The following is a 23851-nucleotide window of genomic DNA, read 5'->3' as shown; positions in this document are numbered from 1 at the left end:
AGTCCAGGCTAGACATGGCTTCAAGGGTCTAGTGGAAGGTGTACTTGCCCATGGCAGGGGGGTTGGAACTAGATGAGCTTTAAGGTCCTTTCCAGCCCAAACCAGTCTATGATTCTATGCTGCAGCCAGGGGACCTTGGAGTGGCCACCACACAAAAAGAATACTTCAATAAAGGTCTGAAGGAAGAGCCTTGCAGAGGGAAGCATGGAGGCAACCCTGAAGTCTATGAACCTTTGGGTGACTTGATGCACCAGAGCACCAGCTTTGCACCACCCCAAAGGGCAAAGCACATGGACAGGCACTACTGCTGATCACATACTGACCAGGAACAGCTGATGGGTCCATTTCCAAAAGCCACAGGCTCCCCAGACAGCACCGGGTCTGTCACCTGGGCTCGGCTGGTTGGAGTCCTGAGTAGGCAAGATCCAGTCACATTTTGTTCTGATCAGTGTGTATCCCACCAGTTTGGCTATTTCTGTGCCAGCATGGGACTAAGCTGAACCAGGACAAGTTTAGGTATGCCTCTACTGACTAGTGTAGGCAGTTCAGGAAGCACAGGACATGATTCTTGGCAGTGTACACCTACTACACCTATTCAAGAGCACATCAGTACCTGAGAACACCTTGTGTCCATTCTCCATCTTTATTACAGTATTTACAAAGACAGAAGGAGCAAAAGCAACCTTCTGTTTATTACCAAAAAAATAGATTTGCTGACATAGGGTGTCTCATCCACCTTCCACAGTATTTCACACCTCTTAATGGACTTTGCAATTATTGCAGCAGTGCCTGCTGCCTTCCACCATGCTCTTTCAAACTCTCCATCTTCCTGCAGATCCCCAAGCCTCAATGGTCCAAGACCAGCTTTCCCACTGAGGATGCTCACCTGTGAGGAAGCTACCATGTTTGAACCCACAACTGCCAGAAAATGCACCTACTGGAGAGGGGATTACACACATATGTCCCCTCTTTAGAGAGATATTGTTTATGAACAAGCCTTTTTTTTAAGAATTAGTGCTCAAAAAAGTTAGAATGTCATCACAAGGCTAAGCTCGAGGAATTTAGATTGCAGCAAAAAATGTACAATGAAAAGAAGGAAAACTCCAGCAGTAACCCTGCAATCTTTTCATGCCCTCACTGAGTTCACTTTTCAGTCACACCTTTATAAAAATCCCAAGCCATGTGTCAAGTCTATAGCAGTATTGGTAGTTCCTGTCCCTGCTGATTCTCATGGGATTTCAGGGGAAGTTTAGATTGGATCTAAGGAGGAAATTCTTTCCTGTTAGGGTGGTGAGGCACTGGAATGGGTTGCCCAGGGAGGTTGTGAATGCTCCATCCCTGGCAGTGTTCAAGGCCAGGTTGGACGAGGCCTTGGGTGATATGGTACAGAGTGACGTGTCCCTGCCCATGGCAGGGGGGTTGGAACTTGATGATCTTAAGGTCCTTTCCAACCCTAACTATTCTATGATTCAATGATTCCACAACCTGTACTCCTCATTGCTGGGAGATGTGCCAGTTTCATCAGGCAGCTCAAAACTAGGCAACTTGTATTTCGAAGAAATGCCAGTGACATTTCATTTTTACCACTGCATTTTTCTTTTTTTGTTATTGTAGTTCAACAATTTTATGAGAAATGGCATCAAAACCTGAAATTCCCTGATGTAATATGAAGTCCTAAAGAAACCACAGTCCATTACAAAAAAAAACCCAAAGCGGGTTATAAAATCTCTATTCATAGATGCACAGTGTTTTCCAGGGCCAGAACTACATTAAGAGTTCTTTCAAAGAAGACAGTAGGGAAAATAAGCAAGAGTTTTCCTTCCTACTCTGCAATACAAGTTGCTGCCCTTCTCTCAGAATGTGCTGCAATATCTGAATCCTTTGGCTTTCTCTCCTGTGGGCCAGCAATAAGCACTTCTGCCTATTCCCAACAGGAAACAGTAAGGAGTGTCAGCGACATGGAGCTGCCAGAGCTCCATCAGCTCACACACGATCCTCGTTCTGTGCCAAAGCCATCTCCACTGACATCCTGGGCACCATGGCATATAGCTAGGGAGGCAATTGCCCTGAGGACCACAGGGCTCTTCAGAGCTAAGCCTTTGGAAAACACCAACACTGCTCAGCACCTGGAGGCAGCATCACCCACCAATGCAACTTCAAACACTTCACATTTTGCAACTTTTCTTTCTCGAGTCTTCCTAAGTTTCTCCTAGATTACTCCTAGATTAAAAACAAAAAGGCATGTTCCCATTCCTAACTGATGGTATGGCAGTGCAAGCTGATGGCAGACAGCAAGCATCTTCCTGGCATGCTCTCCATTACCCAGCAGCGAGCACAGTCCTTGAATTGTCTCTGGTTTACCATTCTCTACTCACTTCCCAAACTGCCTGTCTGACAACTCACTCTCCCCTATGTAAATACACAGAATCTCATAACTGCTCAGGTATCAGAAGAGAAGTGACACATTTGGCCAACTAAGGCCACCTATCATTGGTAGTATAGCAAGTTTGGAGGTGTCTTCAACCACTTCAACCAAAACAATTACTTCATCCTAGAAATGGTATCTGTGGCCTGACGCAGACTAACACTTGACTTTGTTTTTGAGCTATGCATACACGCAGATGCCAACACATCCTTCTACCCACCTGGAAATATCATTTTGCTGGTTTGTACAGACATTCTGAAATGTTTCACTATTTTTACATGCCAAAAAAAGCAATTTAGTGAAGCATTTATGCTAACTTGAGTGTTTGCCATTTTTTTTATTTCCAATTTGGAGATCTATGACAGATTTACAGCAGTTCTCTAGCAATGAAAAATGCTGTCTGTGGACTGTATTGTCCTTTGATGCCCTAAAGCAGCAAGGTGGCAAGCTGCCCTGCCAGCTCTCTGCAACTGAAGCCCTGGCATCCTCACACCAAGACCCAAACACCAGCAGAAGGTGCTGTGGGTGAGGGGTATTTTCCTTTTTTCCTCCCACCTCTGAAGAGCCAGTTTGATTCCCATTTTTCTCCAGGGCATTTTGGACCAGGGTGAGCATGAGACAAGGCAGCTCAGCCTCTTTCCAAATCAAGCCCCAGCCCCACTGCAATCAGGACTAGTACAGGGGCACCAGAACCCTCTTGTCTTAAGCCTCCTACCATGGCTGCTCGATTTAAAATTGTATTTATTATCCATACCACAGCGGTACCAGGGGCAGGGGGAAACAGAGTTAATTAATTAGAAATTGCAGAATCCTTAAGTAAAAGATGCTATGTAAATGCAAATTGTTATTATACATGCTTTGCACCAAAACATGTTTACCATAGTTAAATTATACATTTAAATCCACAGCCAAACTCCCAATAGAGTGAGGCTGTACATCATCAAAAGAGACAGTTAATAGCGTAGGTCTTAGTAGGGTACAAGTGGCCTCATTTGCTTTCTCAAATGCACTGGTTCTTTCTTAATAGCAAGATAAGAATTCATAAAAATTGAAAAATTCAACAGGGTTTCAGTCAGACTCTGTCCTGTCATTAAAAATGACACTTTTGTTTTTCAGATTGGCTGCCTTTCCATGGGAGTTTATGTGGTCTTTTTTCAAGTCTTTAACATGACAGGCCCTATTGGGAATGACTAATAGATTATTGGAAAATGCATCTGCACTTTTATCTATTAAATGTAGACCCTTAGCTGTAAATCTAGCATTATGCTGCACTAGAAACCAGCCACCTACCAACACTAATTTGCACTTCAAAACAGTCCCACAGAAATTAAAGTGTAATTTGGTGATGATGTTTAAACACTGCTCAACATTTTCATGTAGAGACAGATTATATGACCAAAACATAATGGCCTCAAAAGAAGACTTTTTATTATTCCTGTTACAATTAGCCAACAAAAAAAAAAAAATAACAGGGCATTTTTCCAGAAGAAAAAGCAATTTCAACAAAACCAAACCTTTTCTTTACTTTCTTCAAAACTATTGATTTTAGGGGGAAAGAAAAAGGGAAGAAGGAATTGCAAAAATGTTGCATTACTCTTTTTATTTCAAAGAGTTGCAGTGGGACATATAAATTATTCACTTTGAAATTACTTTCCATTAACAAATTGCAAATATTTTTAAATTGTAAGTTAAAATATTCAAAATACTTTCATTTCACTGGTGAAAACACAGCGGTAAAACTACCACTTGGCAATATTTCAGAAAATATCAACTGCAATGGTTTCCCCCAGGAATCCTCCCGCCTCTCTGTGGGGCAGGACCATCCCACTCATGCAGGGCTAGAGTAAGCTAAGTGTTCCTCATTCCCTCAATACTCATTTGAAAGAAACAGGAACCCTCTGATGAGGATCTTTAATTGATATCTAAAAATGCATGGGATAAATCACCTTCTGCAGATGCTTTCTCCTTAATCCAGGAGATTCTGCAATAGAGATGATGAGCCACTGACCTCCTAAATGGTGAGAAATCAGTGAAGAGTCCACTGCTACATCACTCCAAAAATGCAAAGTAGCAAATACATTTAAGGAACAAACAGGGTTTCCTAATGAAACCAGGTTCTTTCATCGTGGTCAGCAAGACACAGATTTAAACCTAAATTCACATCAATAAACTACAACAGCAGAATTAACTAGATGGAAGATTTTTTATTATTTTTTTTTAATACAGCAATAGACAAAATAAATATCCTCTTTTTTCCCCAGGAATCACCAAGAGCAGATTTCACAATGCATTTCCCAGTGTTACTAAGCCCTGTTTGGACTTCGCATCAATAAAATATTGACTCTGTACCATATTTTTGCATCTCTACAATAACGGTTGTCTTCACTACGAACATCAGGTGTGCAAAAAAGAGTGAAAAGTCCTATTTCACTACGTATTCCTTAAAGGCATGCATTGGGACCTTTATTTTTGCTTCTAAGCATCTCATTATTGTTTCTGTGGGACACAAAATGTACTTGGTTGTCTCAGACCACATACTGTTTAAGTACTCTACCTAGATATACACACCTCACCACACACCACTCCTGCAGCTTCTTTCTCAGACTAAACTTTTGATTTCTCTAGTGTATGCCTAAGATACCTAATTTCCAAAGTCATAAAAAGGAACAGGCCAGACTCCAAGCTGCTTAAACTACGTCAATGGCCCCTCTTCTCCTGACACTCTCCCAGCCATTTCCAGAGGGACATAGCCCTTATGGTATTCATTGGAGAGCTTCAGTCTGGTCAAGAATCCCAGGGAAAGTCTGTGACAGCTGGTATCTTTGTTGGATGGATAGAGAGGATGAGGAAGAATAGAAAAGAAGAAAAACAAATGAAATACGTGAAAGCAAAACATCCACGTATTTTGATACCTAAAGTATATTCCTTTGAACACATGTACAAACAGAGAAAAACAAATGGATGAGAAAGCTTCCTCACCTACCTACTTCACTCCCAGGCCCATCCCAGTACAGGCAGACCCTCAGAAGGTACTGGTAGTCCTGGCTCCAAGACTGCAGACTGTCCTGGGCACAATCCCACCAAAGTAAACATCAAGCTCCTACCCAGCAATATGGAAGCACTCTGCCTACCACAGAAACGGAAATCAGCTGAGGTTAGAAAGCAGCTCTGGAGTTCATCTTGTCCAACAATCTTGCTTAGAGCAGGGTAACTTCAAGCAGGCCACCCAAGACCATGTCACATTGGGTTCTGAACATCTCCAATGACAGATACTCCACTACCTCTCTGAGCAACCTGTGCCAGTGTTTGTCAGACTTCATGGCAGAAAGATTTCTTCTCATGTGCAAGAGGAGTTTCCCATGTTTCAGTTTGTGCATGTGGCCTCCTGCCCCATTACTGGGCACCACTGAGAAGAATTTGCTTTGCTCACCCTCCATCAAATATCGATGGAAACAGGGAAGGCTCCCTCTGCAAGCCTCCCCTTCCCAAGTGCAAACACTCCCATCTCTAGGAGGGTACACCATACCACTTCTAAGCATGCATACAAAGTTTCTGGCCCCCTTCTCTGCATCATTCTGCTCCATTTGCTAGCTGCTCCCACTCTGGCTTTCTGTTAGGTGCACTCCGACCCTGTCACTTGCATAGGATCTCTCCTCAGCACTAGCTCAAAAAGGGCTTGATCCTCCCTAACGAGGAGCCAGCTGGAGATCAGAGCTCAAAGCGCCCTTTAATCAGGAGTATCATGACCAAGTGCTACAAGACTCCCTAATTTGGGCGATGGAAAAAGTAGATGTCTAGTCCAAACTCAATGCCTAAGCTCTAGCCTGTGCAGAGAGGAAGGTGTTTCCTGACTCCTCCACCCAGAGGCTGGTGTTTGAGGTTGCTCATATGAATCCTCCATCCATAGGCTGGGAAGTGTCTGTGCTGTTCTTTGGGAAGTGATCTGCATTCTATGTGCCACTTGTTTTCTTGTTAAAAAAAAAGAAGCCAGGAATCCCTTTTGGATTGCACTGATCTAAATGCAGTATTTTCAGTGTTTAAACTTGGCAAGAGTTTAAACTTGGCCTGGGATTTTAGAGGAGTGGCTCTCTTCTTTCTTTTAAAGGCACCAGCATCTCCACACTGACTGCAATACCAAACTCCTAAGGGATCATCCATTTTTGGCAAAGTCTCCTGTCCAACTGCAGTGCCACTTCATTGTGCCTAACTTCCAAAATGACCAACAACATCTGCCATTCAGCCAAACCTGGAGAAACAGTGGCTTATAAATCGCAGTCACAGCATGATGCGATGAATGGAGCAGGATAAAAAGTCAGGAAAGACTTTTCCTATAAAACAGAGCACTTCTAAGGAAAAACATGCTGAGAGACCAGATGAGGCCTATATGTTGCAGTGCAACAGTAGCGAGAAACAGATCATTTTTTGATATGCATTTATCCCACCTTAGCATTTTCCTTTCCTAACCACAAAAAAATTGACAAAATACTCAGGTTTATGGAAGGTTAAACATACCCCTGTTACCTGCATTAACCACAGACCTGTGCCACCTATGAGTAATATGCTAGCAAACTGTACTACACCTAAGGTTCTGGATGCATTCACACTAAGGAAAAAGTCAAGCTGATAATCGCAGGAGTGGAGGAGTCTGCTCAGCATTTGCCCCAGTTGCTCTACATTCAGTTCAGTCTCAGATTATTTATGTCTGGTGACTTAGTCCAGCAATGCAAGCCAGGTAACTGAGAGGATAGCCCTTGAGAATGTCCCTCCTTCTCCATCCCTCCAGATGACAAACTCACTCTGCTCCTGGTTTTATTCTGTTTCTTCTCACCTTTTGATGTGCATATGAAACATACAGGAAAGCCAATGCATTTGACTTTATGGGGCCATTGTCTCCAAGGCACATCCCACAAAGGAGCACATATGGTTATATTCCTTGTGTGGTGTGGCTACAAGGAACAACCTGTCTGCATCTGGCAGAATCTCAGCCTCTCCCTGTGTGGGTGTGCAAGCTGCAAAAAGCACTGCAACCTGCTCATCAGCACAGCTGCAATGGGATGTTCTAATCAGGCTGGAAGCCACCACACTGGAGAGTGTCCTGGCATTGATAAGGAAGAGCAGACAAGCAAAGGGTGATGGAGATGTCCCAACAGAGGAGAAGACCAGGCTCCTCAACTCCAACATCTGCTGGTGCTGTAGAACATGAAAGAAGTCCACTGCCAAAGCTTTGCTCTGTGCTGCTTCTTTTAATGAGCAATACAGAGTTCATGACGTTGCCACTACAGGGAAACATGCTTCACTGGCTGCAGACTGAGGCTGGCCAACAGTACCTTCTGGCTTTGCTAATGCAAACTGACTTTGCAGCCAGAGCTGCCTGCAGGTCTGTCAATCTGCCAAGCGAAGGTGTCAGGTTAGCACGACTTTGTCCTCCCAAAGTGATACTGACCATGCTGAAATGAGAAAGCCGGAGCAGGGAAAGTGCATCTGCAGGTAATTAGTAACAATCACAGGCTGCTTGGAAACTGCTGACTACAGCATTAATGAGCTGGGCACATGTCATTGGCTTGTAAATGCAAAGAGCACTTACGGATCGTGGCAGCAAACAGTAAGAGAAGGATGGGTTGGTTTAGACTTCATATTTAATGTGGCATTTAAAAAGGATGAAGAGAAATTGAGTGGTTCTCTAATCAAAGGTTTGGCTGGTGGTCCATAACACAATAGAGTTAGTGGATGAAGCAGTACTGAGAATTGTCACTAAATTTTTCCTTAGACATATTCTGTCAGCAAGTAGTGGCATGAATGCCAGTTCATCTTTCATCTTCATGAAATATCCCATCTACCAGCTTGCTAAGAAACAGAAATTTTACATTTTCTAGCAACAACTGCACAGAGGATCTTTTGCATCTCAACACTCAACATTGTTTTACTATCCACACTACAGCCAGGCAACAAGAACAATGGAAGACTGTGATAAGTTACTAAAAACATCCATTTTCAGCTTTATTTGCATTAACTTCTTCTACCATCTGTCTTACAGACTGACAAGACAAACTAGACTTAAGTCTCTTCACATACAGCACCCCAGAAAGTCTGCAGACTTGCTCATAAAAACTGATTAAGCTTTAATGGCAGATACCAGCTATCTATAGGACATAAGTGTTCCCGAATCAAAATCCTGTATGTCATATTTCAAGCTCTTTATCCACACAAATGTGGCTTTTCAGCCCTATGCCCACCAATAGCCCCACACAGTGTGGAAGCATCAAGCAATCACACATTCACAGCTGTGCTTCCACACATTGGAAGAGCTCCTTCTACAAACAGCATGTCCCGCCAATAGACTGTTCTGAATACTGCAACTCACATTCCAGCTGCTCTTGGTCTCATGGCAGTGAAGCTGTTACAAAAGTGTTTATGATCTGGACAGTTGAGAAGTGAGATCAACCTCTCAAGGCATTAGCACCACCAGACACAGACTTTGGACATTTTGTGGACCTTTAACCAGCCACCCATCACTTTTACAGCTGAAAACACATTACCTAGCATGACTTAATCAAGTTGTGTCCCAAAGCTTTCCGTTTCCTGCTCTGAGTTTGCTTGATACACCACAGGACAGCCTGTCTGGAGCAGGAGTGAAAACACACAGAAAAGGATGTAGCAATTAAAAGCAACCCAATTTCCTGAATCTCAAGAAAAGACTGGAGTTCAGGTTAGCCATTCCTCCTCTTACAGGGAGCAGTTCACAGGAGAAATGCCATCATGATCTCCAAGTCTCAGGCTCTTGCCTGGGGGACAAGGGGTGGGGTCCAGGAACTGGCGCTGGCAAGACTCCTCTCATGAGCCAGTGTCAGACCACCAAAGAGGGATTATACAAAGCTAACAATCTTCCAGGGGTTGCCTGCCTTATCTCTCACCTACCCACACACAGCCAACCCAACCCCAGTTTAGGAATACCTAACTGATGAATTTTATCGTAACATTGGTCAGACCACAGACAACAAAGTTCCCAGAAAGGAGAGTACATGATGTGTTAACAGACGTTTATTTGACCTCACACTCATAACCACTGCTATGTATCACTGCCCAGTTCCTCCTGATTTTCACTGATATCTGCAACAGATTCCCTTTCATTTGCAACAGATTAAAGGCCCATAGCAATATGCAGCTTTTCTTTACAAGGGAAAAAAAGTCAATAAATGAATCCCCTGTCCCATCAAGGAAATGGGCTGCAGAAAGAACCAAGACTGAAAAAATGGGTTAATTCTGGGGAGAAAATGGAGAAGTCTGTCCAGACCTGTGGCAAGAAATGCATCACTAAGTGTGATGCAACTTACAGGCTTTGCACATTAGGAAGTATGGCTTGCTGCTTAAATCTTCCTGCTCCCAAAAGCCTTCACATCCTGTTGACTCCTAAGGAAGGTCTCAGGGCAGAGAGCACAACTTTGACATACAGTACGTGCCCAGCACTACAGGGCCCAGATGCTGCCCAAGGCTTCTGGGCATTACCAGAGCACAAACAGCACAAAAGAGCTACTGTAGGTGTAACGAAAAAGGAGGATTACAGTTAGACATTCTCCCCCCAAAATATATCAAAAGGTAAGGGTTTTAGAAGGTTTTAAAAGCATGTCATTTTCATTAAGACAATATACTCATGTAAATCTACATTTTATGAATGCAGGTGTTAGAAAACTCTACACAATATCAAAGATATAATAGCTAGTGATTTGAAAAATGTGTTCTGTTACAGCTCTCACTATGTCACATTTAAGACCAATGGCAGGATTTTTTTCTAGATGTGATACTCATAAAGCCTGCTCCGCATTTTTGTGAGAACTAGTAAATTTAACATTTGAAACTTCTGCTCAAGTGTAGCTAACATCACAGGGAAAACCTACACAAAATCTGTTTTGAGCTCTGCAGCATCACTGCTGTGGTCAGTTTTGCTCTAACAAACACCATCAGTCAGCTCACCAAACTCTAAGGAAGTAGTAACATGTGAAGCATGAGAATTACTTAAACCAGCATAAAAAAACATGGGCTGCTGAAGTATCAAATGAAAACAACAGCTCTAGGCTGAGCTTCCTTCCGCCAGGTGCAGAACTTGGATAGGCAGCTCCTCAGAAGAAGACAGAAGAGAGACAGCAATGCCCACAGCACCCACTTGTGCAGTCCAAGATGCTGCTGGGCTGTACTCACCAGCAGAGCACAGACACCTCTGACAGGGCATCAGGCTTGTCACAGGGACACAGACTTGGACAAACAAGAGACAACCACCCAGAAGATCAAAAAAGGGCAACAGAACACCCACGATGTGCCAAGGCAGCCCATGTCTTTTGTAATAAGCAGGACTTCAGGGTTTTAAGACGAAGAAACTCCTGCAGCAAACAGTTACAGAATAATTTGCCTTAGGAGACATTTCTAACTTTCATACACTGTAGAGGTGGCTTATTACCGCAAACATGGTGATTCACGTTGCTTCTTTCATATTAGTTTTAGTTTCCCTCTACTCTATGATTCTATATCTGTCTATCCATGCTCTATTTCCCTACCTGTTATAAGCCACACATGTCCAGAAATCCCTTTCTGTCCATCCACCCATCCCTAGACACCTTCCTTACCTATGAGTCCAACGCCCAAACCACCAACTCAGTACCAGTTATTTCAACAAGTCCCTCCCCTTGCACATCAAGGTAAACATGGATTTCCTTAAGGAATCCTCTAACTGTTTTAGAATATTCCTAAACTTTTGGCAAGAAGCGCCAAAGACTGACGCCATATTGGGTTAAAACAATTTTGTGACATTAGTTTTCAAAACTGCTCTCCCGCTAGATGAGATTGTAGCACTTTCAAGATACAATAATACTATACTAAAAACAGCGTCACCTTCCCTTCAGCAACAAAATAAAGAAGTAAATCCATTCTTTGTCAAAACAGAGAAAAATCCAGTGATGAAATCTGCACAGATTAGACACAAGGACAGAAGTAACATACAGAGGTAACATGCACACAAAACATAAGAGCCTTAAATTTTAAAATCCCTTTTTTTCTGACTTCGTACAATTCATTCGGGATACAATTTCATCATTTTCTTACCATTTGGGCAGTTTCCTTCCAAACAGTATGGCCAGTCCCAAATAACTAGGTGACCAAAGCATTTATCAAATTCTATCTGTTCCTTAACTTTCACCCTATGCCTGCTAAATAAATGCAGATGATGCTGCAATCCCTGAACAATTTTGCTTTTCATTTAAATACTCAGCCTTACTGCACAACTGCAATTCCAAATGTGGTATAAAACGCAAGCATTTACAGGAATAAAAAGCATTTAAAATTCAGGCTAGTATGAACTGCCATAAAAACTCTATCCAGTTAAATATACCAGGCACCTTTATGAAAAATGAGCAACAAAGCCCAACAGCGGAGGCAAGCATTCTGCTTTTCAGCATGCAGGTTTGGGGTGGAGGTGCGCATCTCTTCCTAGACAAGGCGGATGGATGCTTTATCTGTTGGCTCCCAGTGAAAAGTCCTGATTCATACAAACCATGCAGAGCTGCTATGAAATCACACCTTAAAAGAGATTTCTGAGCAAACGTCTCCACATCTGACACAATTACTCCGTGAAGGGCACCACTCTGCAACGTGCACACACTTCACATCACTGACTGGTGTTGGGAAATTGCTTACCTGTGACGATAGGGTATGACTGAGGCCCGGGAACATTTGCTCCCAGATCTGCAGAAGTAGGACTGGTTATATTGGTTTTCATGTCATCTAATCCACCAGCTAGTGATGCCATGGCTGAATATTCAGTTGCCTGGAAAAAGAAACAAAAGGCATTTTAGTGATAATAAATGTACTATTCAGGAACTCTTGCCTGTATGACAAAAAGTAGATGAAATGCAACTCAAAAATCCTTTGTTCAGTCAGTTTTAAAGGCAATACCCATTTACACGGGGATGTTAAGCCTCCAAATTACTCACTAAGTGGGTCTGTGCTTATCACGGATGTTCTCAGAGAACAGCAAAACAGGTTTTATCAAACCAAAGCCAAACTGATCAATATGTATCAAGGCTTTCCTTAAAGAAGAAATTTTGTAGAGTAACTGGGGGCTGTAACTGCAGTTACTTGCTTGTTAGAGGAAAATGCTCATGCCAGTGCCAGCTAACCCGTATTTCAGTGGCGTCACCTGAAGAGACACACACTGATGAGCAGGTGGGAACAGAGCATCCCATTTCCCCTCTTCTCTTGGGAACGTTGTGTCCCATCATCTCACAAGAAATAAAATGCACATAAATAAAAGTGTCTGCTTAGGGGAAGGATTTTTAGCCAACTGTTTCTAAATCTAAATTATTTGAAAATAAATCACCTGACTGTTGTAAGGATGCTTTCTCATCTCATGGGAACTTCTTAATCTCATTAAAGCTATAGGAAAAGTGCAGATCCTCAGAAGTCAGATTGTTTCTGTCCCATAAACCAGTAGAATTCCATGTAGCCATGGCAATCTACAGCAGGTGAGGCCGATCCACACATCCATAAGGACTTACATGTACTCTGCAGACAGATTACCTCCATTTGCCTTTTTTAATTATTTCTTATTGTCGAGATCATTCACATGGAAGTGGGAAGTTTCCTTTCAAAGTTCTCCCTTCCTTGCTGTTATTTTCACTATAAGTTTTAACCTTTATTTGTGAGATTGTAATCATGCCCATAACAACTGGAGGATGACAACTTCAAGTGAAGAACAGCAATAGAAACAGACAAACTGAAGAACAACACTCCAAGGTTGATCCCTGCTGTATTTCTGCAGACTAAGTCAATGCAGAAGCTGTGCAGAACTTAAGCAACATAGAAGAGCCCAGAACTGTGTGATTTTTTTTGAGTGACCAAATAAAAAAGTTAAGAGTTTTCCTTTTTTTTTTTTTTTTTTTTATTGTTTTTAAGAAAACAGAAGCTGATCTGAGTGAACGCATCTTTCTCCCACTTGAGAGTTTCTCAGACATGTCCAAGAAGCCAGCACACACTGGTATTTGCACAAGCTCACTACTTTGGATCAGATATATTTGTTTGTGACTCTGATGTTCAGTTCTCCCTCAAACAGAAGTTAATTTACAAGGATAACCCCAAATTAGCAGGTCTGTGTTACTACACGTTTCTTCTGTGCACGCAATTTGTGTGAGGCATGAGTATGCTCTGTCACCCTGAAGGATCCCCCATGCAAACCTCTTGCAGGTAAGCGTGTCGCATAGATTTTGCCATTCATTGTGGCTGGCTACCCTGTCCCTTCACCTGGCCCATGGATCAGCAAGTCAGGGCCTTCTGGGCTGAAGGCTGCCCAATGATTCAGAGAAAATCCCAGGAACAAACTTGCCAACAAGGTTTTCAAGTTGACAAGCAGGTAGGTATTCTTTATTGCAGTGCTGGGAGACATGGGGGATAGCCCCTCCCAGTTCTAGGCTGTCTCTTATGGTCACCCCTAACCTTCTCATTAAAATCCTCCTGCTTCTAAGCCCTTTCAGCTTATTCCTCCTCCAACACTCTCCATGCCCTCACATTTCCCTTACCTTCATGCCCCCAACCCCTTTTTCTCTACCACCACTACTTCGAAGACGTGTGCAATCACAGCTCTGCTTCAGCCCCACTTCTGCACTCTGGGGAGGACAGCCCCTTGAGCATCCTTCCTCTGTAGTGGACATCAGCGATGGTCTCAGCCTTCCTCCTTCCTGCAGGTCCAACCGGAACTCCTCATTCCAGGATCTGCCAATGTACATTGCTCTTCAGCCTTCCCACGCCACTCCATGATGTCCTACACCTGCAACCCCACTTTCCCCTTCCACTGGGTATGTGCACGTGCAACAGCACCATGGGGTTTTTTCACTCCCTAATCTGAAAAGGCACTGAAGGAAAACCCCTGCATAGATGTCTTATTTCACCTGCGCTGCTCTAAGAAAGCCATAACCACATCATATCCAGACTATCTTCCCACAGCACACCCATGCATCACTCCCCACAGGCAGGGTGTGAATGTGACTTCCAGGTTACAAACAGGGAGCAGACCACTTGTAGTTTGGGAGGAAACATCCAGCTGTGCCACAGGCTGGGTCACACACGGGGCCAGGGAAGAGGGTGCACGTCCAAATGCCATTGCCAAAACAGGATTCTGGGGCTAGTGCTCCTCATACAAACCCAACCAGGACCAGACTGAGACCCTGCCTGCAAACCACAGATGCTGGAGTCCAGAGCAGATGCTGAAACAACACAGTTTGCTTCCCTTCTGGGGTCTGATGAACTGACTTCAGAGGAAGCGGGACCAGGCCTCACCTCTTAAGTTAATGATCAGGAAGCACAATGTCAACAAACCATGAGCGTGTGTGTGTGGACGTATTGATCTGTTTCACTCAGAAGCATGCAACTATCAGGGTGCAGCACACCCCACTGGGCGCTAGGGCAGTGGTAACCCATGCTCATCTATGTTACCCCACCACAGAGAAATGGAGGGATGTGCAACAGCAGAGTCCTCCTGCAGGCAGCGCTGCCCATCTCACCGGCCTACAGCAGCACAGCCCCTAACCATGCAACCACTTCTGTGGGCTAGAGTGCCTGGAAGCGTAACGCTGCCCACCATGGCTTGGATGGAGAGCTTACAGCTGGGCAGTATTGCTGCAGAGCTCCAGAAGATGGAGGTGTGAGAAATGGGAGTGTTGGGGTCCCTCCCACTTTTGGTCCCAGTAGCTTGCTGCAGACTGGAAGTGCACCTCCAGTAACTTCTTTTTGAGCCGCTTCCCTCTTCCCATGGCAAAATGGTGCCAGCATTCCTCCTCAGACCCACCAGCAGCCACAGCGAGCATTCATCTACCACCATGGACCCACCACTATCACTGCTCCCAGCTCACCTCCCAACTCCTCCAACAGTCCTGGTGGAGGAGCGAGCCCCTGTAACACACCACGTCTGTGGTCACAGCCCTCCTTGCCCCCCGTGTAGGGGCTGCGGGGCCACAGCACCCCCTTAAGAAGTAGCAAGCCTCGCTGGTGCTGGGGGTTCATAGCACCAGCTGTTCACCCCCTCACAAGGGGCACAGCAGTGTTCCCTCTTCTGACTCCCTTCAGGCTGAGTTTGTCCTTCCAGACACCCTGTCCAGACAGTAGGTGAAATCCCCAGCACAGGCAGCACTCATGGAGCAGCCCTCACCTCACAGCCCCAGTTAAGACCATCCTGCCAACCCTCCCCAGGAGACTCTCCAGCCACTTGGACAGGCAGCAGAAGGGGTCTTAGATTTAGGTCTTCCACTGGTGAGCTGGAAGTGCCACCAGCAAGGAGCAGCCCAGAATGGCCAGGCGTGGCCAGGGTTCACTCCCTGAACAGCAGGAAGCCTGACCTGCTGCTGCACAATAGGTGAAAAAGCAAGAGGCGGGTGTTCAGTACCCTAGAAATTACCTGAAAAATGACTGCCTGCGGTTGTACCACGCACTGTCTCATCAGCATGGAGCACCACTGCCATAGCATAGAGGAGAGAAAACACAGACACATGAAACGAATATATAAAGGAGAGACCGAGAAGGACAAACCAAAAGAAGGGCAATGCAGGGTTTCATGTGCTCTCCCTACCCCATTCTGCTCAGTCCAGGCAGATGGGACCTGGGTGCCTGGCAGGCATAGCACCCAGTGGGGAACGAGTGGGTGGCGAGGACAGGGGTGGTCTCTGCACACCTATGGGCAGCAGCACACCTACCCTTACAGGGTCCTTCCCTGCCAGCCTTCGCTGCAGAGTGCAAACAATAAGGTTTCTGTGCTGGGTGAAGTTTCACATGTACCTTCACTGCAAAAACATTATATCTGACTATTACTCCCTGGGGGGGGAAGGTGATGGGTAGGTGGAGAGAAAAGGGGTGCAGCAGTGTTTTGGTACCATTTTCAGACAATTAACAGAGTGTGTGAGGAGGAAGGGTCTGTTGTCTCCTGATACACTACAGTGAAGTGGCAGGCAGCCCGTCACAGACTTCACCCTGTGCTTTTCCTAGCAAAGATGCCTGAGCATAACATACTGAAAGGTCAACCTACCCTGCACGTACAGCAATTTCATCTTTGAGATTTTCCTTGAATTTTATCCCAAAGGGTCAAAGATGGACACACAGTGGGTGTTTCCTGAAGCAGGCTGGTTCTGGGGTGCCAGCACGGGAAACTCAGGGAGGTCCCATGGGTGGGGATGAGCCCTGTGGCACTGCTACAACCCAGGCAGCATGAGGCAAATGCATCCCCCTCCTGCCCCATCCTTTTTGTGGGGCACAGACCCTGCACCCCTCTCGAGAAACTGCACCAAGCATAGACAAAAAAAGAGTTTCTGTCTGTGCAGGGTAAGCAGCCATTGAAAGGAGGCAGCTGGCACCCACTGGGACCCTCACATGTTGCTTCTTGCAGCTCCTCAGTTTTCCAAATCACACCTGCAGGACTCTGGGCAGACTTTATGAGGCACCTCTTGTTTCCCCCTCCTGCTGGCAGGGCTGCTCTTGGGCTCATGGCGCTGCCCGGGATGCAGCAGCAGCAGCTCAACAAGGGCTCAGACTATCAGAGCAATGTGTCAGCCTGGGGCTTCGGGACTTGGGTCTGCCCCATGTGCTGTCGTCCCTCCCAACACACAAGGTATACAGACTGCCTTCTTGCCAAAAACAGTGCTCCTCCTCTTTTAAACCAGGCATTAATCCAAGGTCTCCAAAAGACACAGTACTGTCCCCCAGGTCAACAACTAAAGCCCCTGCTCACACCTCATAGCAGCACCAAGCCAGACCCCATAGCTAACACCTCCAAGTCATCACTTTGTTCTACTTTACCATTAATAAAGAAATATAAACAAATATAAATAATAAAATAATAAAATAAATAAATAAAGTCCACCAGGCAGGCTGTCCATAAAACCCCCTGCCTCAGCCTGACAAAGAGAAGAAAATTGTAACATTAGATATGGTTCGGAGAGCTTAATCCAAAACAGCTCTAATTAATCTCCCCAGGCTTTGACAAACTCAGCACCACTCGCAGCTGCATGGGCACGGGTGCTGCCCTGCCTCAGATTTTACGGGAATGGAAAATCCATCCTGACGCCCTTCTCCTCAGCTGCCTCAGATCCAGACGGGAAAGGCATCTGAAAACCTATATATCAAAACCTCACCCCTGCTGCCTGCAGCCACCCCTCCATCTTGTAATTTACATGACATTCCCTGTGCTGCCCTCTGCAGCCATTGAAACCAATTCTGCTTTGAAGTAAAAGCTAATTGGGCCAAACCCCCGTTTCTCTTTGGTTTTGGCACTGTTGGGCTCTTTGCTGTCCCACAGGGCATGGAAGTTTGATTTCAATAGTACAACCTTTTTCCCTCAGTTTAGGTGGAATATTTCTGCATCTCCCTTTCAAAAAACACACTTTTTTAAAAAATTAACATGCGTGTTTCGTTTTAGCCCAAATCCAATTAGGATTGTGAACATCCCCAGGGATTCCTCTGAAGATAGAGGGAATTAGCTAGCTAGTGCACCCTGCCATGAACACATTTACCCTCATACTTCAGAATAACTGACCTGGTTTTGACCCAATATTCAGACTATCTGCATGTGGGAAGTGACATGCTACATTTTATATTTCCACAGTGCAATCCATAAGCAGACACAGTCATCCTCAGATTTTCTGAAGGGACCCCCAAATCCAATCTAAATGCCTAGAATTTACCTGTTGTTTTTCTTCTATACATATAAATAGCCGCATTTCCATTTGCTCTTTGTTTCTCATTTTCATTTTGTTCTAATATCTGCATGTAAATGTCTGAAAATAGCATCTGTAATTGAAGATTATGAAGTATAGCCAGCTCCTGACAGGCTGCTAAGGAAGATGGATTATCCTCATTTTTCTGTAAATTTTGTCAATTTTGGAATTCATAAGCTATCAACACTGATCAGAATGTGACTGCACAGCTGTGTCAAGGCAGCAAGCATGGTGGCTGTGCAGCACCCGAGGAGGATGGCTCTCCCCAGTCACTCAGCCAGAGGCATGCACTACGGGAACCCTCCCTGGATGCTCCCGGCATCTACAGCTACATCTGACTCCCTTTTCACCCCGCTCCCCCCCCCCCCAAAATAAATAAATAAAAAATTGAAAGTACGGAAATTCTCTAGTGTGTCAATTCACATCACAAAGCATAATTTATTGTATGGTTCTACCTTTTTATTTATCCCTAAGTAGTAAACACGATTTCCATTCAGGGGGTTTGTTATATTCCACTCCTACCAGACAATCACAGCACACTTGAGGCAATTGTTTAGCCTCTTCCTCTCAATTTTCCCATTACTGGGAGTAAGTACTGTTGGGACTCTTTAATAGCCTGACTGCAGCCCATATCAATAACAGATGAGGTTTAATCGTCCAACACAAAAATTATTTAGGCTCAGTAAGGACATTCAATGTCATTTGCATAATGGCATTTCTATCCTGAGCACCTAACCCATCGTGCATAAACAAGGCCCTGGGACCATAAATAATAATAAATCATGACGTCCACACTCCTCTTGCTGTAATAGGAGCCTCTCTTTGCAGAAATTATTTCAGTAGGAAATGGGCACTGTAATTTTAAAGACATGTGGCATTGCACAGGCCAGTAAATCACCCATGTGCACACACACACACACACACGCTCCAGCAAGGCTGCCCGTGGTAAACAACAAAACCACACTAAACCGCAGCACAGAAAGCAGCCTGCACTTGCTGCTGAAATCATCTTTTTTATTATTATCATTATTATTATTATTATTATTCTTGTTTCTTAGTCAGAGCTAGCAGACTATATGAAAGCAAGGTCTGAAGAGTGTGTGTGGTGTCTGTGCATGCATATGCAGGGACAATGGACCCATAGGTCTGCCAAAATCCACCTGGCTGTCAATCACACCCACAGCCCTTGAACCTCTTGAAGGTCTTCGAACCTTGAAGGTCTGGTGGGGAGCCAGCACACACCCGCAGACATGTTCTCAGCCATGCCTTGTACAGGCCATTTCCCAGTCACCCATCTGGGGCAGAGGAAGCCAGTGGACTCATCTTCCTCTGGTTTGTAAGCACTCTCCATAGAATCATGATAAGGAGGGCCCAAGAGAGGTGATGTGGCTTTCTGAATTTGAGCCTCACCATGCCATTACCAAGCACCAGGATGAAGAGAGACAGAGAAACAGTGGGAAGAGCTGACCTCTGCTTTTGCCAGGATTTGCATACTTCATCGTCACACATTTAACCTCAAGAGCTCCTTCCTCTGACAGTATAAACACCACTCAGTTTCCTTCAGGAGATGAAAGGATGGCTCACCACAGCTCACAGTTGCCCTCACCAGCACTGCCCACCCCTGCAGGGGCTCTTCCCCACCATTTCCATGCCAGAACCTCCCAGATAGATTTACTGAGGAATGCATAAATAGGATGACAAGTTTTGCAGGAGCTTCCTCCTGGTGCCAGTGTTGCATGCCCATCCTGGCTGCTGCACCTCAGTCATCTCCTTCCCAGCTTGGATCCTTTAACCAGCATATATTGTGCAGCCAAGATGGGCCACGAAGGGCTTTGGGGAATGCAGAGGTGTGGAAACCCTCCTTTCCTTTTGCACGTGCTGCAGGCATGCTTCATATGGAGGGAAACCCTGGGCAGGGGACAATCTGGGGAATGTGTGGTGCTTTCTTTGATGTGACATTTCCTAAGGATTAATGGACACTGAACCCCGTTCATCTCCTAGGGTAAATTTTGAGCTGGTTTTTCCTTTCACTAACTAGCTGAGACCTGATGATATCCAAACCCAACAGCAGCAGTTGCAGAATGTGAAGGCTTTGGGGAAAGGCACTGGAGCAGGGCAGGACAGCATCACATACCTCAGAAACATCCATCCACCCTGCTTGCCTGCAGTGCAGGGAGCAGGCTCCTCAGCCTCAGAACCCATCCAGAAACATCTCAAACTGTCTGCACACAGATACAGAAAAAGAAGCAGAAGAGAGGCAGGCTGATCAATGAGTGTGGTACCTATAGGGTACCTGTGGGGGGCTGGTTCCAGGTAAAGAGCTGACACCCACAGCCTGACGCTGCTGGAGGCTCTGCACTTCCCCACTGTTGTGAAAGGTGCAAGCCAGGGACCTTCTATGAGGAAAAATCATCAATGACAAGTTTCCTTGAAACTTTTCAGTTTTTATCAAAACATTCTCTGTTGGAAAGACAGTTTCAGCCAGTTATCACACTGCAGTTGTAATAATCACCATTTTGCTGCTAAAAAGTCAGCTGTGCTGGGGACACCCGGGCACTGCACGCAGAGTGAAACATCACAACAAGAAAACAGCATCAGACAAGAAGGCTGGAACTCGCTGATGGTACAACCCAAGCATAGAATAACAGGATTAGCTGGGTTGGAAAAGACCTTTAAGACATCAAGTCCAACCATTCCCGAGCACTGCCAAAGTCACCCCTAAAGCATGTCACTAAAGGCCTGCCTCATCTACGCAGTTTGTGAACACTTCCAGGTAATTCTGTGGGAAGTCTCTTCCACCTCAGCATCTCTCCCACCTTGACAGCCACCCCAGTTCTTGTGCCAGTTGTGTGTTTAGGGTTATATTTGATACATTTCTCTACAGTCACAAGAACCAGAGAGCAACCATTTGCCTGAATGAACATGTGGCCACAGGGTCTGTGCCTTCAACAGTAACTCCCTCTGGTGTGAAGCCTCACAACTTGTCATTGATGGAAAATTGGGCACACAATCTGATGACTATTTCTTGTGTTCCTTGATTTTACTTGATATTTAATCATATAGTTTAATTATTCAGAGAGGCCCTTATACCTTGGTCAGCTGTGAGCCTGAAGGGGGGTTCTGCAGCACCAGGAATGAGCAGAAGATACCCCTGCTCTGTGAGGTTGCCTTATTCAATTATATTTTTAACATGAGAGAAGCAGGGCTGAAACCATCCAACTATGTACTAAGCTGCTCCTTCCAGATTTAATTTTTTCTTTTCATTTCAGCGAATTCTGCTGCCACCAGATTTTTAAGCAGCCACTATTCATATGAGCAAAGAGGAATTTTGAAACTAGCCTTTTTTCTGGAAGCAGCTTAGCTCCACAAATGCTTTTTGTCATCATAAAACCATTTCTGTAGGTTGTTTCACACAATCCCTTCCTAAACAAATGCCAACCAGAAACTATGGCATTATTCTGAAAACAAAGCATCTGTGCTGAGCACATTACTGAGGCTCCTGGATGCTTCATCCCAGGCAGCTCTCCATCTCATCATGCATACTGTGAGAACGGGGTGCTGCTCTCCCAGTCACATTTTCCGCATTTTTCAATTGCAACTGTACTGAAGTGTCCCTAACTCACATAATAAGAACTGGAATGAATGGCAGACATCTGGACGTCAGGGTTGTTGGATAAACCCAGTTAAAAGGAAGTTCCAGAGCTCCCTCATAGCAGGGCCAGCAATGGGACCAGGCCAAGCCGCTCAAAGCTTTACATAGCTGGGTCTTGAAAACCACAATGGATAGAGACAGAACAACTCCTGAGGGCAACCATTTCCCTGCCCAGCTGTCCTTGAGTGAAAAAGCGTTTCATTGGACCCTACAGAGCCTCTCCTGCATCAGCTCATGACCCTGTCTCTCATACTGCCACCATGCACCTTCATGAGAAGATTGTCTTCTTCAAAGATGCCTTAGCACATCTACATATTTACAGCCTGTACAGGGAGCATCTCTGAGAAACCCATCTTTGTCTACTAGAGTGATGTACAGATTGAGAGAAAGCTTACAGAATGAGTGTAAACCAGTGGTTATTTCCAAGCAAAAGGGTAGCAACTGTATTTGAAACTATTCAAAGCTTGCAGGATCCAGATATCTACTGGGCACTAAGAAGAGAAATCTTGTTCCATTCTACAAACCCTGGTGCAAACGATTCCCTCAAATATTGTGTGAGCAGGCCAGGCTTTAAACAAATCTATGGGAAAGTGTGTTTACTCAGAGATTTATCCTTACCTCTCTTGCAGGGCTAACACAGACATAAGGATGTTGGTCAATTTTGCTACGACATAATCTTGGCCAACTAGTGCCACGACACATTGTTGTCTTTTCTACAGAGAACACCAGCTTGGGGACAATTCCAGATCTCTTTTCCTATGCAAGTGGATTATCACATGCATACAGTGTAAAGTGCATGAATGACTTCCCTATTATTTTTCAAAGAGAAAAAGACTACACGAGCAATTATAATTGTAGTCATCTTACTCATATATTACACTTTGATGGGATATTGGAAAACTGATGGGTCGCCAGTAAATCACTGCTATCCTTCAGCTAAGGAATAGCCCGCTGTTTTGAGTGGGTATTGTCTGTGACTTTTTCTGTAATGACAGGATGTCCATTAGCTGTCCGAACACAAAGATGCGGGATTTTATTTAAAACATGTTGATGTGATAGAATTGGCTTATCTCTCTAAAGAAAAAAAAAAAAAAAAAAAATGCACAAACATCCATTTATTCACAAAACACATGCTGAACAAAGAGATACAAGTACTCAAAGCTCCCAAACTGCAAGGAAATGTGGACATATCTGGCAAGACAGCAAGATGTGAAAGCTTTTCTTAAATTTCTCACCTCTATACCACACTTAGAGAAGCTGTGGCAAGTCTTCTGAATATCACTGACCGCCTTTGCAGCACTTTGTTTCATGTCACTAAGGTCTGGGTCTAAAGCTGGTGTAACATGCTGAGATGAAATTCAGTGACACCTTCTCCACATAAGCCTGTGCACAACCTGGGGAGCCTGCTCAGGGCTAAAAACATCAGCCACTGCATCCATACAGAGCAAAGAGACAAGGACAAAGAGCTCCAGACACAGCAAGGCTGGCCTGTCCTCTAACTCAGGAATTTGTACTTTTACATGTTATCTGAGAGCAGCCAGGAGGAAAAAAGCAGGAGTTACAAACTAGGAGTGCACTGCAATTCCTGAAGGCACTGTCTCTTCTGTATTTTGAGATTCCTCTCTCTGCTGGCACAAGGGGAGGAGGTGACAAACACTCTTCTGGGTGTGTGGAAATGGACCCATGGCCTGCTCAACCAGAGCCAGATGTGGTCCCCCAACAAAGCCACATAAGCAGGGATAGAAGCCCCAGGAAGCTCAGCACAGCAAACTTGGAGGGAAGCAGCATCAGCATAAACCAAGGCCATCACTGGGGCTTCTTCAACAACCTAACAGGCACTGGGAGAGCTCTAGTCTTCAAAAACATCCTTGAAATCCCTAAAAGTCATGCGTTGCTGCTCTTTCCCAGCTTGGTCTCATTGCACTGATGGGAGGAGAGGTCCACATGCTGCTGGGAGGAGAGGGAAGAAGCAGGCATGGCCCAGTGGCTCTGTTTTGTTTGATTTTTGATTCATTTCATCAGGCTCTGACTCAGTGC

The 23851-nt window shown here is 44.8% G+C and overlaps 1 protein-coding gene across 1 annotated transcript in view; it reads right to left on the bottom strand.

Annotated features, from left to right (window-relative positions):
• The window catches only part of PAX5 (paired box 5), a 126511-nt gene that overhangs the window by 48727 nt on the left and 53933 nt on the right, over positions 1–23851 (bottom strand). Inside the window, exon 7 of the mRNA XM_061364622.1 lies at positions 12107–12236. Within this exon, the coding sequence (XP_061220606.1) occupies positions 12107–12236 (130 nt within the window). The remainder of the gene's footprint in view (positions 1–12106; positions 12237–23851) is intronic.

The sequence above is a fragment of the Neopsephotus bourkii genome, unplaced genomic scaffold (genome assembly GCF_033783945.1).
Source record: "Neopsephotus bourkii isolate Nb327-2 ecotype Australia unplaced genomic scaffold, CSIRO-AGI_Nbou_v1 NB_1244, whole genome shotgun sequence".
Lineage (NCBI taxonomy): Eukaryota > Metazoa > Chordata > Aves > Psittaciformes > Psittacidae > Neopsephotus > Neopsephotus bourkii.
The sequence above is the reverse complement of the archived record's forward strand: the minus strand, read 5'-3'. Positions and strand labels throughout refer to the sequence as shown.